This window comes from Lontra canadensis, unplaced genomic scaffold (assembly GCF_010015895.1).
Source record: "Lontra canadensis isolate GAN:19392208 unplaced genomic scaffold, GSC_riverotter_1.0 scaffold101, whole genome shotgun sequence".
Classification (NCBI taxonomy): domain Eukaryota; kingdom Metazoa; phylum Chordata; class Mammalia; order Carnivora; family Mustelidae; genus Lontra; species Lontra canadensis.
In genome coordinates, this window is record NW_022631095.1 from 1,859,976 (window position 1) to 1,874,116 (window position 14,141).

Below are 14,141 nucleotides of genomic sequence, written 5' to 3' on the forward strand. Positions count from 1 at the left end.
GGTTTTATTCTTTCTCTGGGTGGATACTCCTCCCACAAACCCTCCTCCCTAACCATCCCACAATCTCTGCTGTCCTTTCCAACTGTCATCCCAATCTGTTATCTTCCAACTTCTTAGTGACAGTATTTCACCAATTGAAAACGGAGACATGTATTTACAAGTAGAATGGGTAGAATATTTGCTATCAGGGTGATATCAGAAAACCTGGGTCACGGGGTCAGTATTGCTCTAGTGTTCCAGGTGTATTATTTGGGAGACTTATTTTGGAGGTAGGATAGAGGAGAGGGAATAAAATGGCTACAGGAGAAGAAGTATTATTCTATTGCAATTTCCTAAATTCCTTCATCCTCTTTAATTCAAGTCTTAGATTCTACCTACTATCTAACCATGAGGTAATGTAGATCTCTCAAATTTGGAATAATATTCATTATTAGAAACTTAAATTTGTAAACAACTGAGCAAGGGTTCCAGATGGTTTTCTTGTCTGAGGCTTAACATGTTAAGCTGCCTGATTCAGAGGGCCCACTTTTCTTAATGCCTAATCTGCTGAAAAGGAATATAAGTTCAATAGAAGAATACAGGGGCGGCCTGGGTGGCTCAGTCAGTTAAAAATCTGCCTTTGGCTCATGTCATGATCCCAGTGTCCTGGGATCGAGACCCACACTGGGCTCCCTGTTTGGCAGTGAGTCTGTTTCTTCCTCTCCCTCTGCCCCTCTACCTGCTTGTGCTCTCTCTCTCTCTCTCAAATAGATAAAAAAAAGATCTTTAAGAAAAATAGAACACAAGGTGTGCTAAATCAATAACAATAATTTTACAAGATGGTCTATCTATTTAACAGGCTCTGTAATTTCAATAATGCTGTTTAGCCAGAAAAACCACTTGTATCTCCTGGAATAGAAAATATTTCTAAATTTAAAGATAGTTCAATGCTTTAATTGGATCTTTTGTGCTTATTTTTGGCTTGTTTTCAACTTTTGATTTGTGGTTGTTGGTGGGAAGAATTAGGAATAATATTGGGGTTATTTTCCTCACTTAGAACGAATAGACTGACCTCTGTTTCTGTCCTTCATACTCAACAACTCTTTCGCTAATACTTCTACATCCCAGGGTAGAGCTAAAGTGAACTTTCTCATAAAGTCAATAAACATAGAGTCATGCTGTCTGATGGGGATGGGAGAGAACTTCATAAGAACCGGCTTTTAAATGACGCTAGGTCAGTGTAAACGTCACAGAATAGATTTTTTTTTTTTCCCACCTCCCACTGAAAGCTGACACAGTATAACTCTGCTACATGGCAGTTCTGCTATAAGTCTGATTGTGACCTAGGCTGAATGGCATACTTTCTGGGAATGTCAAACTTTACTTTTGTGATACAAAACAGAATAGATTAGAGGATCGACCTGACAAGAATTATTCACCAAAGCAAAGCCTTGACAAGGGTCTCTGGGCAAGCCCTTGGTGGGAAGCTTGGCCAAGTCTCTAAAGATGCAATCTAAATCTGTTTTAATCTTTCTGGAGCTCTAAAAGAGTACTAACCATGGACATAAATCTGGCTCTTCTCTTAAAAAATTAGAAAGGAAGTTCTCTTTGTGATATAATTTTCAGCGCAAATGCATCATATAAATTCTGATTTGGGTGTGTTTGGGTAGTGGAGGAAAGATTGTAATTCTACAGATGACAGTAGCCTGTAAGTAAGAATACAATCTGATCTCACAAGGTTCAGACTGTAATGTTAACATATTTGAATATGTCAGATGCTCTTGTTGGCCATGTTGTCTTGTGCAGACATCAGCACAGTTGTTGCCTGGTTAGACTGAGGTCAGCTGGGAAAGCAGGACTCCTGCAGGCATTGGGGGTGGAGGGGGGCTAGGTATTCTTGGCTGCGGCTTTCATGCCAGGTGAGCAGGAAGCAGGGACTGCAGCAGCGGTATATTGAGAGGAGTGTCCAGCTGACAGAATGGCAGGCTACCCAGCGGCTGCAAGGACATTCTGCTTTCTTCCAGTGTGATAGTGCACCGAAGGTACTGACAGACTAGCCATCTAGATTCAGCTCTGGCGGCACTTAGCTGTAAGGCGTTAGGCAGGTGGTTGCCCTTTCTGCTTCAGCTACCTCACCTGCAAACTGAGAATGAGAAGACCTGCCCCACTACCGCAGAGAATGATTATAAGGATCAGATGCAACTTTATTGATATAAAGTACTGTCAAGTCATTATGTCTTAGGGACCTTGCAAGGACCTGTAGTGAGTAAGGAGAGAGCATTCAAGGATCAGGTTGATGGAGTAACCAGGTGTGGGGAATTCCCCACCATGTCTTGGAACCCTCATCCCATGAGCAGATGCCTCTCAAAAAGCAGGGTTGGGGAGTTGGGGGCGTTCTGCAGGGGTTCCACTGAGGCACATTGACTGAGTTGCTGTTCTCCGGGCCAGTACTTTGCCTACATGCTTCAAAGCTGCCCATCCACTTTGGTGACATCATCCATCTGGCATGTAATCTTAGTTGAATTCGAGGTATCTCTTCCTCACCAGATTCCTAGATTGTGAGAGAAGACGGATATATTGACGGGTTTGTCTGCCTGCCTGCCTGACCTTTTGGTTTTCTCTGCGGCTACTTCAGCCCCGATGCTCTCTTACCATGCTGGCCTTCCCCTCCTCCCCTGCCTCCTCCACTCCCATCATCTCAGAGCAGATGCTTTCTCGTTTTACTGGCTGTCAGAAACTCAGTTGCCTTAGCAGTAGGTTTTCCTGTCCTTTCCCTGTAAAAGTGTTTGCATCGTGCTTGGATTGCTTACAGCTCTGATGCTTCCTGAACAAGTAGAGTGAAAGCTAAGGATACAAATTCCGATTCTGCTTCTTTACCCTCTGGGGCAGAGGCCGTCCGCTTTCTCTAGGTGGTTTGGGGCAGGGAAATGCAGTTCTCTGGGTCTTCCAGTCTTGACTCTTCCCCTCCCATCCCCCAGGTTGTTACCAGAATGTTCTTTCTAAATGGAAATGTTACTTATTTGCTCAAAGCCTGATGACTCCCCTCTGTCCATCTAGGTTCCCTGGGCCACCAGGCACACTGATGGCTTTGTTTTGATCCAGCACCATGTTGGCCTCCTCAAGGTTTAAAACAATTAAAATTAGTAAGAACATTAAACATTGGAAGATGTCTTATGAAATCCACAATCTGAGTTTCTCTTGGAAGATTGTTAAATGGCAATGCTGGGCATCAGGAACTGGGTAGGGCTGCCCCTTCGCCACAGCAGGCTTCTCCAGATGGCACAGCTACCGCCACGGCCTCATCACTGCCTTGCATTATCTAGGGAGGTTCTGGTGTTTGCTCCCCCCCACTACAGGATGAAATTCAGTTTGAGTTAAACTTTTTACCAGGTAAATGGGATCCATACCAATTAGGCTCCAACTACATCTGCCCCCAACGCCTACCCATTCCTACAGGCTTTACTAGAATAGCTATGCTATGAAATGGTTAGTTGTTTGCCTGTTTGAGTTTGCTTACCCTTTCATTTTATTTTGTTATTTTTTAAAAGATTTTATTTATTTATTTGACAGACAGAGATCACAGGTAGGCAGAGAGAGAGGAAGGGAAGCAGGCTCCCTGCTAAGCAGAGAGCCTGCGGCTAGATCCCACCCTGGGATCATGACCTGAGCCGAAGGCAGAGGCTTTAACCCACTGAGCCACCCAGGCGCCCCTTGTTATTTTTTTTTTAACTGTAGAGACCCATCTTGCAGATCCCCCTGGAACATCCATTATAGGCAAAGGATGTGCCTGGCTTGGCTACACCACAATTAAGGACCGTTTCAAAGGAGTTACATTTCAGATTTTCAGGGTGTGTTGATCCAAAGCTTCTGTGAAGGACAAGAAGCAGAGGAGGGAAGAGAACAGATGGGGCCCTTTTTGTGCTTTCGGTCATTTCCAAAACAAATACGTCTCGTTTGGTTATGTGGTCATGTGTTTGCAGCCATTCTGCTCTGTGATGCTGAGGACACAGCAGCAAAATGGTTTACCTTGGTTAAGATATCTGTTTTCAAACATTTCCCATTCTTTCCCAGAATTACAGGAAAATTGATATGTCAGTTAGCCTCATTACTTGAACTTCTAGACAATGAAATAAATGCAGGCTATTGAGTACTTACTTCCTTTATTGTTGTTCACATTAAGTCCAGGAGCTTGTTGAGCAGAGTTCAGAAACCTGGGCATTTGCTTCTCTAGTTTCAAGAAATCGCTGTATAGGTCTGGCTTTATCTTACGGGGGCCATTTCTTGCTCCAAGTTCCACTCTGTGCTAGTTCCAAAACTTGATTTCCCCTGGAGGAGTCAGGCTTTAGGAATTTATGTCATCCTAGCCAAATTCATAAGATTTATTACTAAACTAGAATATTCCTCTTCTGTTCATTTACTGAACCACCTACTAAGTATGTGGCCATGTCCTAATGTCTGGAGAAATAAAAATAAATCACAAATATGATGTGGTCCCTGCAATTTAAAAAGACTATGCTTTTATCGTTGAAAATTTGGCAAAGAGAAAAGATGAACCAATGGTCCCTGCAATTTAAAAACTTATGGTACAGAAATGAGAACAGCTATGTAAATAAATACATTATATATCGTGTGTGAAGTGTAGGGTGACTTTACATCTTGGGGACATCCTGGTTTATGCCTGCTGTCTGGTATAACTATTAATAGTGCCCCCTTTCAAAACCATCTAAGGGCCACAGTAAAGGTTTCTATTAACATTTGGGGTATAGAGATGGTAGATGGGGGTAGAAATCAGCCTGTTTTTCCAGAGCAGACCCTTGAGCTGGGTCATGAAGGAAGTTTGGACAGTCAAGGTCTGGGAGCTCCAGGTGGGGGACAAGGGGGAGGGGAATGTGCAAAACTCTGCAGGCAAAAAGGAAATTGTTCCGGAAGCAGCAATCAGTCAGTCCAAGCTAGTTATTGTTTTCCAAATTTATCCCGTGGAAAAATTTCCCCAAGATACTTGGTAAAAATAGATTTCCAGGTTTTGCTGGTAATCTGGATTAGTATTTTTAAAGAAGCACCCCAGATGATTTTAGGCTATATCAAAAGTTCAGAACCAATTCTGTACTGTTTATGGCAAGGAATACAAAGGGCTGGGAGCAAAAAGGAGCAGGAACAGCAAGACTAGAGCATAAGTCACCTATTAGTCTGGTGGGGTGACCCCAGGTGGGAAAACCCTCAGAGGTAGAACCAGTTGGAAGACATTTACAGAAAACTTATGAAAAATGGACAGTGTGGGATCTATATGTTAGTTACAATGGGGATGCAGAGGATTGAAAAGATTTGAGAACTACTCAGGAAGAAGAATGAACAGGATCCAGGTTATGCCAGTTACTGATTTACATGGGGTAATATGATTTCCAGGTTACAGAACACTTGTGTGAAATCCAGGAACCTAGGGGACCTTACCACCTGAATGTTTAAATGGTGAGCCATAAACCTGAAAATACAAAAAATTGGATAGCAGTGTGATGTATTTCATGTGGATGCAAAAAGAAAAAAAAAAAAGACTCCTGCTTGCTTCCCATTGTTGTTGCCTCTAGAACAGTCATGACCGTTGTGTTTCTCTTTGGGAAGGAGCTGGGTGAATTCTAAAGCATCCTGACACCCCCAACCCTTTTATCTAGACTTCAGGCAAACCTCTGCCCTTCTGTTATGGTAAGACTACTTGCCATGCCTTATCTTGCCTTCTTTTTGCTTCTGTGTTTGTTATCGAATGTGTGATACAGTCATGACTCCTCGCCAGTGCCAAGCTCTTTCAGGGGAGATGGGCAGCCTCCTGCAGTTTCAACATGACTTTGTTCCTAAATTCTGGAGCTGCTCTCTCTGTGAGAAGCTGAAGTCACCTCACAGTTTCACCTCAACTCTGGGAAATTCCAATAGTACAAGAAACGCCCTACCCAGGCAAGGAGATGGTGAAGCCTGGTGTTTGTGGTTTGTGGAGCCGGCTTCCTTGGTGCACTGGAAATTCTGAGGCGAGCGATCCCTATATGGAAAATGAAGAAAATGCGAGGAGAGCTCTGCTATGTTCCTCTGCCTTCCAACATAAAGAGGGTTTTTACTTTGAAGGCTGCCTTCACAAGGCCTGTTGGCATACTTCTGAAGCAGCAGACGAAGTCAGAAATCAGAGGCTTAGAAGTTATGAAGAGAACGCCTCAAAAAAGGAGAATGGGAAACCGACCAGGCTATAATTTCACAGGGTAATTGAGCACCCTTTACCAGAAGACCTGGCCCCAGAGCGCCCACGACTGCGGTTTGGGGAGGGACAAAACATCTACAATTCCAGCGCTTGGCTACTCTTGTAGCGTTGCTGAGGAATTTCCAAATCCTGGGAGCGACAGTGTCGGAGGTGAACAGGCTGAAATCTTCCAAGCTGTTAATGTCAGGGAGAGAGAGAAACCTCAGGCAACAGCGGCCTCAAAGTTTGTGTGTGTGTGTGTGTGTGTGTGTGTGTGTGTGCGCGCGCGCGCGCGCGCGTGTGTTTTAAATACCGGGCTTCACTTCTGTGCGGTTCACTGTTACAACGCCATTAAGTCACAGTAGCAAGACGAAAAAATAAGAAGGGAAGGAGGAAAAGTCCAGCGTGCGCGGACCCAGAAAAAGGATCTTCCCTGGTTCTGCAGCTGACAGAGCTGTTGGGGGCGCCTGGGCCCTCTGCCCGCCAGAGTCGCAGCCCCGCAGCCCCCTTCCCGAAGTCCGGGCGCGACCAGAGTGGCGCCGCGGCGGGGGGATCGGGCGGGCCCGCCGAGGACTTCAAAGGCCCGGCGCCGCCGCCGCCCCCGCCCGCGCGCGCTAATAGTACGGTCCAAGGGGGCGGCTCCTGGGGCGCGGCTCCCGCGGCAGCTGATGCGCGCCCCGCCGGCCGGGAGGCGGGAGGCAGGAGGCAGAGACCCCGAGACCCTAGCCGCCCGGCGCCGCGGGCCGGGCCCTGAGGAGGCCCCAGGAGAGGCATCTTCCCCGCGGGAGTCGCCGGTGCGGGGGTGGCCGCGACCGCACCGTTCGAGAAGGAGGACGAGGAGGAAGCGGCGTTGCCTGCCGGCCGAGAGGAAGCGCTCCACCCGGGCCCCCGAAGGCGCTCGTTTAACCACATCCGCGCCTCCGCTGGAAACGTTTACAGGCGTCTGTCACCCGTTCCCTCCATTTTGAAAGGGAAAAAAGGCTCTCCCCTTCCCTACTCCTAGGAGCTGGAGCCAGAGGAGCCGCGCTCATGGCGTTCAGCCCTTGGCAGATCCTGTCCCCAGTGCAGTGGGCGAAATGGACCTGGTCCGCGGTGCGCGGCGGGGGCGCCGGAGAGGACGAGGCCGGAGGGCCAGAGGGCGACCCCGAGGAGGAGGACTCGCAAGCCGAGACCAAATCCTTGAGTTTCAGGCAAGTACACGCATCCCTGCCGAGATGCAGACGTGCTGCCATCCATCCATCTGCGGCTCATTTTGTGTGCGTGTGTGTGGTCGCTCAGCCGCGTAACCATTATCATCGCAACGCTGCGTCCCTACCCGTAGCAGGGGCCCCGCTGTGCATTCGAAAGTTCAGGATGTTCTGTCCGGTGTTACCTTTCCCCCGTTTCAGTATGAGCTCGATTCAGAACCTAACCCGGCCTCTGCAGTCTTTCCGCATCCCGGTCTGCTTCAGTCACTTTCTCTTAAGCTTTGAGCCCCGCGCCCCCGCCCCTACACACACAGTGTCACTGATCACACCCGTAGAACTTGGGGCCCTCCCTGTGGGGAAGAAGTCGCTCCCAGGCCCTCCTGGTGTCCCTGTGTGTCCCGAAAATGCAGTCTTGGTAAAGAAGGTCGCGTGATGACAGGCCCCTGGCAGCTGGTGAGAAATGGTGGTCTTTGCTGAGCTGTCACCTAGTGACTGAGGAAGGCAGGTGACCGTATTCTCAGCTTGGGGCCGAGTGAGTTCCAGACAGGTAGCGGCCTGCCTAAGAAAAAGGGATCGTGGCGAGAGCTGACTTAATTTTTAGGAGGAGGGGGCAATCTTAATTTTTTAAGCCTATGAGAAGGGGTTCTTGTTAGAAAAGGAGTCTGTTGAAAAGCGTTTTGGGGGGGATATCAGAAGAAAGGATGACCTCGGAAATAAATCGTGACGGAGAAAAGCTCCGGAGGATGGAGGAATATCAGGGAGACAGGATGCCAGGCAGAAGGCCCAGAAGGGCCCAGCAAGAAAACCCCATGGTGAGCTCCCACAGGCCAGTCCCTGCTGGGACTAGTGGGTTGTAAAGTTAGGCAAAAATGCTGGACTTTAACCTCTGTCCATATGTAGACTGTAAAGGGTGTCGGAAATACCGTTGAAAGTGGTAATTCCTCATTTTTCCCCCTTGGCAGCTCGGATTCTGAAGGTAATTTTGAGACCCCTGAAGCTGAAACACCAATCAGATCGCCTCTCAAGGAATCCTGTGATTCATCCCTAGGATTGGCAGGACCAGGGGCCAAAACCCAAGGTAAAGAAAGACTTTCATTTTCTGCCTCTTTTGTTTAAAGTTTTGAAGATGTAAATGAGGAAAGGAGGAGTGTTAACTTCGGGCCATTTAAAAAGCTTTGGATTGAGTACTTACTAGGAAAGTTGTTTTAAAGCTTCTGGCTTATTTGAAATGTTTTTGTTTGCTTTTTAGGAATGTGGTGGTCAGAGGCTTTCTTCCTAAGTAGTTTGTATATTTGCAAGATGAAATTATCATTATCAGATATTCCTGCTGCACCCTTCCCCCCAGCCTCCCCAAAACTAAAAATATGTGTGGTAATGCAGAGGTGGAGGGAAGTATGTTTAAATTGGCTTTGGCTATTTCTGAAGCTAAATCACTTTCTCCAGGGGTGTGTGTGTGGCTGGGGACAAAAATTATAGGTAAGAGTTGATTTATTTAGATAGAAAGGAATCTTTGGAATTGTTCACCTTTCCCCTCATCTACACAGGAATGGTGGTGAGCTTCTCAGTCTACCTAAGAAAACCTGGCACAGAGATTGTCTCCTAGCCCCCTCAGAGCTCAACCTTGAGCCTGCCCTTCGTCTACAAAAGCTTCTGTTGTTCCATTTAATTAGTAGAAACCTTTCTTGTCACTCAGCCAGTTTCGAGTAAAATTTCACCTGTCCTGATAGAATCTGGTTATCCACTTAATAGAGTACGCTGTGATTCAGCAGTGAAAAAGTCTTGCTGTCACTAAGCTAACATTATGGAGGGAGATGGATCTTTTAAAGGTTAAGCAAGATATTTATGTCAGCTTGTCTTAAGTATTATGGAGAAAAATAAAGCAGTGGAAGGAGAATAGGGTGTATGGGGTGGGGATAGAGATACTGAAGGGTAATTAGGTGGAGCCTTGCCAATAAGGGAACTTGAGCAGAGCCCTGAGGGGAGATTGAGGGAACAGCCTTGCAGATTCTTGGGGAGAGAACCCTTTCCGCAGAGTGAATGGTATCTGCAAAGGCCTGAAGCAGGACCATCCTGGGATGGGGCAAGGCCTGGTGGTGGAAGGGTTTTGAGGACCAGGAAAGAAGCTAGTGTGGCTTGAGTGGAGTGACTAGGGAGAGAACAGTAGGAGCTGAAGTTAGCCAGATAAAGGGAAGTCTGGAACATTTTGTAATGACTTAAAATGACAGAAATGTATTCTCTCACAGATTTGGAGGCTGGAAGTCCAAAATCAAGGTGTCAGCAGAGCCACAGAGCCATGTTCCTTCCAAAGGTTCTAGGGAAGAATCCTTTCTTGTCTCCTTTAGCTTCTGGTGGTTGCTAGTAATTCTTGGTGTTCCTTGGCTTGTGGCAGCATAATTTCAGTCTCTGTCTTCATTACATGACAGGCTTTTGCTGTGTGTTTCTGTGCCTTCACATGACATTCTTTTAAGGACACCAGTCAGTGGATATAGGGACCCTCCTAATCTTGTATGACCTCATCTTAACTTGATTACATCTGCAAAGGTACTATTTCCAAATAAGGTCACATTCACAGGTATGGGGAGTTAGGAACTCAACATATCTTTTTTTTTTTTTTTTTTTTTTTTCCTTTTAAAGAGAGAGCGAGTGCTTGAGGTGGGAAGGGACAGAGGGAGAGAATCTTAAGTAGGCTCCACGTCAGCCCAGAGCTCCACACAGGGCTTGATCTCACCACCCTGAGATTATGACCTGAGCTGAAATCAGGAGTTGGACAGTTAACCAACTGAGCCACCCAGGAGCCCCTCAACATATCTTTTTTTTTTTTTTTAAAGATTTATTTATTTACTCATTTGACAGACAGAGATCACAAGTAGGCAGGTGGGGTGGGAAGCAGGTTCCCTGCTGAGCAGAGAGCCCGATGCGGGGCTCGATCCCAGAACACTGGGACCATGACCTGAGCCGAAAGCAGAAGCCCCAACCCACTGAGCCACCCAGGCTCCCCTCAACAACATATCTTTTTGAGGGACACAGTTTAACCCACAGCAGAGGGCTTTGAGCAGAGACATCATGCTTTGACATCCCTTTTCAAAGAGTAAGTAGCTGCTGTCTGGAGAAGGGACTCTAGCACATATGTCCTTGTTGAGTGCTTTCTCTTTTCCATTATCTGTCACTGTCACCCTACGATGGTGGATAGAGCCAGCTTTCAGTTATTCTCTTAACTAGTTTTTGACCTAATGATGACTTTTTTTCTAGCAGTTACCATATTTTATGGCTTCGTGACTTCCTCACAGGTTGCTTAGGGAAGTCAGGTGCTTTGTGATAGACTTTGCTGTGGAGCTGGAATTATTGGTGAAATGATCCCCGCTTTTTGTGAGTTTTCTACTGCTCTTCCCCTGCTGAAAATTTAGCCATATCCTCAACTCATCCTGGTTGCTTTTCACTATTGTTTTTGGAAGAGACTGCATGGGAACAGGCAAGTTTATGTACTAGAGCCCTTGAGTGTGGCACTGAGCCTCACAACACAGAAGATGCACTTCTTCATAGTTTCCCTTTTCCTCTCTTAAGATCGGCAGATCAGAAAGGAGATTTGAAAGCTGGAAAGAACGATTCTGAAGCTTTCCCATCAAATTTAAATAATGCTCACCAGACATGTTAACTAGCTATTTGAAAGTCTCTTTAAATTGCCCTCAGCTTGGGCGGCCCCTTCCTCACCATTCTGTCAGCTGGTAGTCTGATTCATCTTGACAAATTCTTCGCTAATTGCGTAGAGGCCTGTATGGCTCAGGCCCCCAAGAGCCATAGAGACCCAATTGTTTGGTCCTTCCTGTGCCACTGACTCTTTTTTTCTTTTTTTTTTTTAAATATGTTTTGGTAACTTCTAGCTCATACTCTATTTCTTACTCTGTCTAAAAGGTTTTCTTTTAGAGAGTCTTGGACCAGGGAAGCCCTGTGGAGTAGTAGATCGTGATTGAAGGCCATGTCTTTGGCAGGGGCTGAGGGAAGGGTGTACAATTTGGGAAATTACCACTCCGTATTAAGAAGACTTTCAATTTAGAATCTTTAAGTAATAGGATGATTGCATATTAGCCTGGTAATATCCTGCCTTTGAGAACTTCTGCCCAACTTGTAGAAGGAGACTTAGTCCAGGGTCTTGTTGATGGCCTTGGTATACATGCACAGTAAATACAAAAATACTACCAAAGCACAGGTCTAACCAGGAACGGTATCAATGGACAAAAATTCCTAGAGACTTATTTCATGTTGAAGTCTTAATTTCTAGGCTTGGATGGTCCTCTTTCTCCTGAAATTGTTAATCGTTTGGCTCCTGATAAAGTTAGTCTTTCATATTTCTGTGGTTTCAGGACGTGGTCTTTCATATTTCTGTGGTGTCAGGACGTGGTAGGGCAGCAGGTAGTTTATATAAGACTGTATCTTCTGGAGGGATGATTTATGAGTTGTTAGTCAGGGATTGAAGTTAACATATATAAAAGATCCTGGTTTTCTATATATAATGGTCCTCCAATGTATGGGCTGTATCCTATATCCCATACCCGTGGCCCACCAAACTCCATCTGATTCTTGGAACACAGGGAAACATTTGAAGTTGATTTTCTACGTCTATTTGAAGTTAATTTTCTTTTTCTTTTTTTCTTTTTTAAGATTTTATTTATTTATTTGACAGAGATCACAAGTAGGCAGAGAGGCAGGCAGAGAGAGAGGGGGAAGCAGGCTCCCTGCTGAGCAGAGAGTCCTATTCGGGGCTTGATCCCAGGACCCTGGGATCATGATCTGAGCCAAAGGCAGAGGCTTTAACCCACTGAGCCACTCAGGCGCCCCTAATTTTCTTTTTATTGGAAGTTTTTTTGGGGGAACTTACAGTATCTGAACTCTGTATAATGCTTCTGGAGACAGTTATATGCCATTCTAGATATTAAAAGGTAGATGACCTTGCGGAGATTTTTTTAAGCCACAGATAGAAGCTGGTTTCAGACTAACTGCTAAAATAAAACTTGAACCAAATAAGTGCCTTGAAAATACTAGAGTAGTGGCTGTAATATTTGGGCTGGTAATTCTGTGTTTTCTATCTGTCTTCCTCCCCAACAAAGACTGTTTAAGCTGCTGCTATTACTGTTCCTTCTCTTTGTCTGGGGTTGTGTCAGTGAGGAGACATCACCCGTGAGAGGACTTCTGAAGAAGGTTCAATCTCAGGTTCATACCCCCTCCCGCCCCCCCTCTTTTTTTGGTGGACTGTGGTTTTGTCCATCGTTTTAGATTTTAAAAGTGAATGTCCTCTGCTACTAGAAGTCTCCTTACCACACACAGACCTTCATTTATAGGTTGTTACCTTTTTTTGAGAAAGAAAATCTTAATTCATGCTAAAGCTCTCTTATGCCCTTGGAACAACTAGTTAAATCTACCCTGTTTGATGTGTTAATTAGATGCCTCAGCATTTCAAAGACGTAGAATAGTTCTCCTGAAATAGAAGGAAAGATAAACAGGATCAATCTGCTGATATTTACTGCTGAAGGCCTGGGGGGAATGTGAAGTAGTTTGTTGACACACTTTGGTAGTCTAGGTCAGGAATCAGGCTGTGGCTCATAGACCAAATGTGGCCTGCTTCCTGCTGTGGCCAATTATTGTTATGCCTGGGAGCTGAGAATTATTTTTACATTTATAAGTGGTTGAAAAAAATTGTGCTGTGTGAAAATTATATGAAATTCAAATTTTAGGGCCCATAAATAAAGTGTTAGGGGAATGCAGCCACACTTGCTCATTTAGGTGTTGTCTCATATGGCTGTTTTTACACTAAATTAGCAAGGTGTTTCTGTTTGTCTTTAGGTAGGCTCCACAACCGCTGTGGGGCTCGAACTCACAATCCTGAGATTCAGTCATATGCTCTATCTATTGAGCCAGCCAGGAGCCCCTGAAATAGCAAGGCTGAGTACTTGGAACAGAGAATGGCCTGCAAAAGCCTAAAATATTAACTGTTTGGCTCTTGACAAAAATGTTTGCTGACCTAGATCCACACTTAAGACAATTTTGATAAAAATCTAAAGCCTAAGTAATTTGGGATAACTTTATAAAGAAAGCAGCAAGGCAGTTGCCTGGGTGGCTCAGTCCTTAAGCTTCTACCTTAGGTCATGATCTCAGAGTCCTGGGATCTAGCCCCACCAGGTTCCCTGCTCATGGGAAATCCTGCTTCTTCCTTTCCCACTCCCCTGCTTATGTTCCCTCTCTGGTGCTATCTCTGTCAAATAAATAAATAAAATCTTAAATAAAAGGAAAGCGGCAAGGCTATCCATGATTAATTAATGATGAAGCATGGTGCCAGGTGTCATTAGTGTGGGCCTGTACAGTCAGGTAAGGCTTTAAGGTAAGACTGGTTTAGGCTGGCTGGCTATTAGCCTCCCTTGCAAAACACAGAAGTCATTGGTCTGTCAGTGTACCTGATTTTCAATTAACTAAAAGATCCAAGGAGTTATGAATAAAGGAGATTAGGAAAGAATGAAGAGAGTTTGGGAATCATTTAGTATAAGTACAAATATATAGATCTTAAATTTTTACCCTTTAAGTGTTTCTTAATTGTTTTAATTTAATGGTTTTAATTTCATTTAATGGCTTTAATTGGGTGTTTCAGAATTTCTTTGATGGGTGATGTGGTATATTTTTAGTATATATTGTAGGGTTGAAATGGTATATTTATTGGATTGTTTCAGACTATGCATATATTAAGACCTAGAATGCAAATCTTGTTAAAATGT

The 14,141-nt window shown here is 45.1% G+C and overlaps 1 protein-coding gene across 11 annotated transcripts in view; it reads left to right on the forward strand.

Moving 5' to 3' along the window:
- Positions 1-14,141, forward strand: part of TACC1 (transforming acidic coiled-coil containing protein 1) — an 84,246-nt gene that overhangs the window by 22,385 nt on the left and 47,720 nt on the right. For 5 of the 11 annotated variants that reach the window (XM_032837928.1, XM_032837931.1, XM_032837929.1 and 2 more), the window contains exons 1-2: positions 6,895-7,386; positions 8,346-8,461. The exons of 1 other annotated variant lie outside the window; for it this stretch is intronic. In XM_032837928.1, the coding sequence (XP_032693819.1) occupies positions 7,226-7,386; positions 8,346-8,461 (277 nt within the window). In that variant the 5' untranslated portion in view covers positions 6,895-7,225. Of the gene's footprint in view, positions 1-6,894; positions 7,387-8,345; positions 8,462-14,141 lie in introns of those variants that run through there. 5 more of the 11 variants (XM_032837930.1, XM_032837932.1, XM_032837934.1 and 2 more) reach the window with 2 other exon arrangements.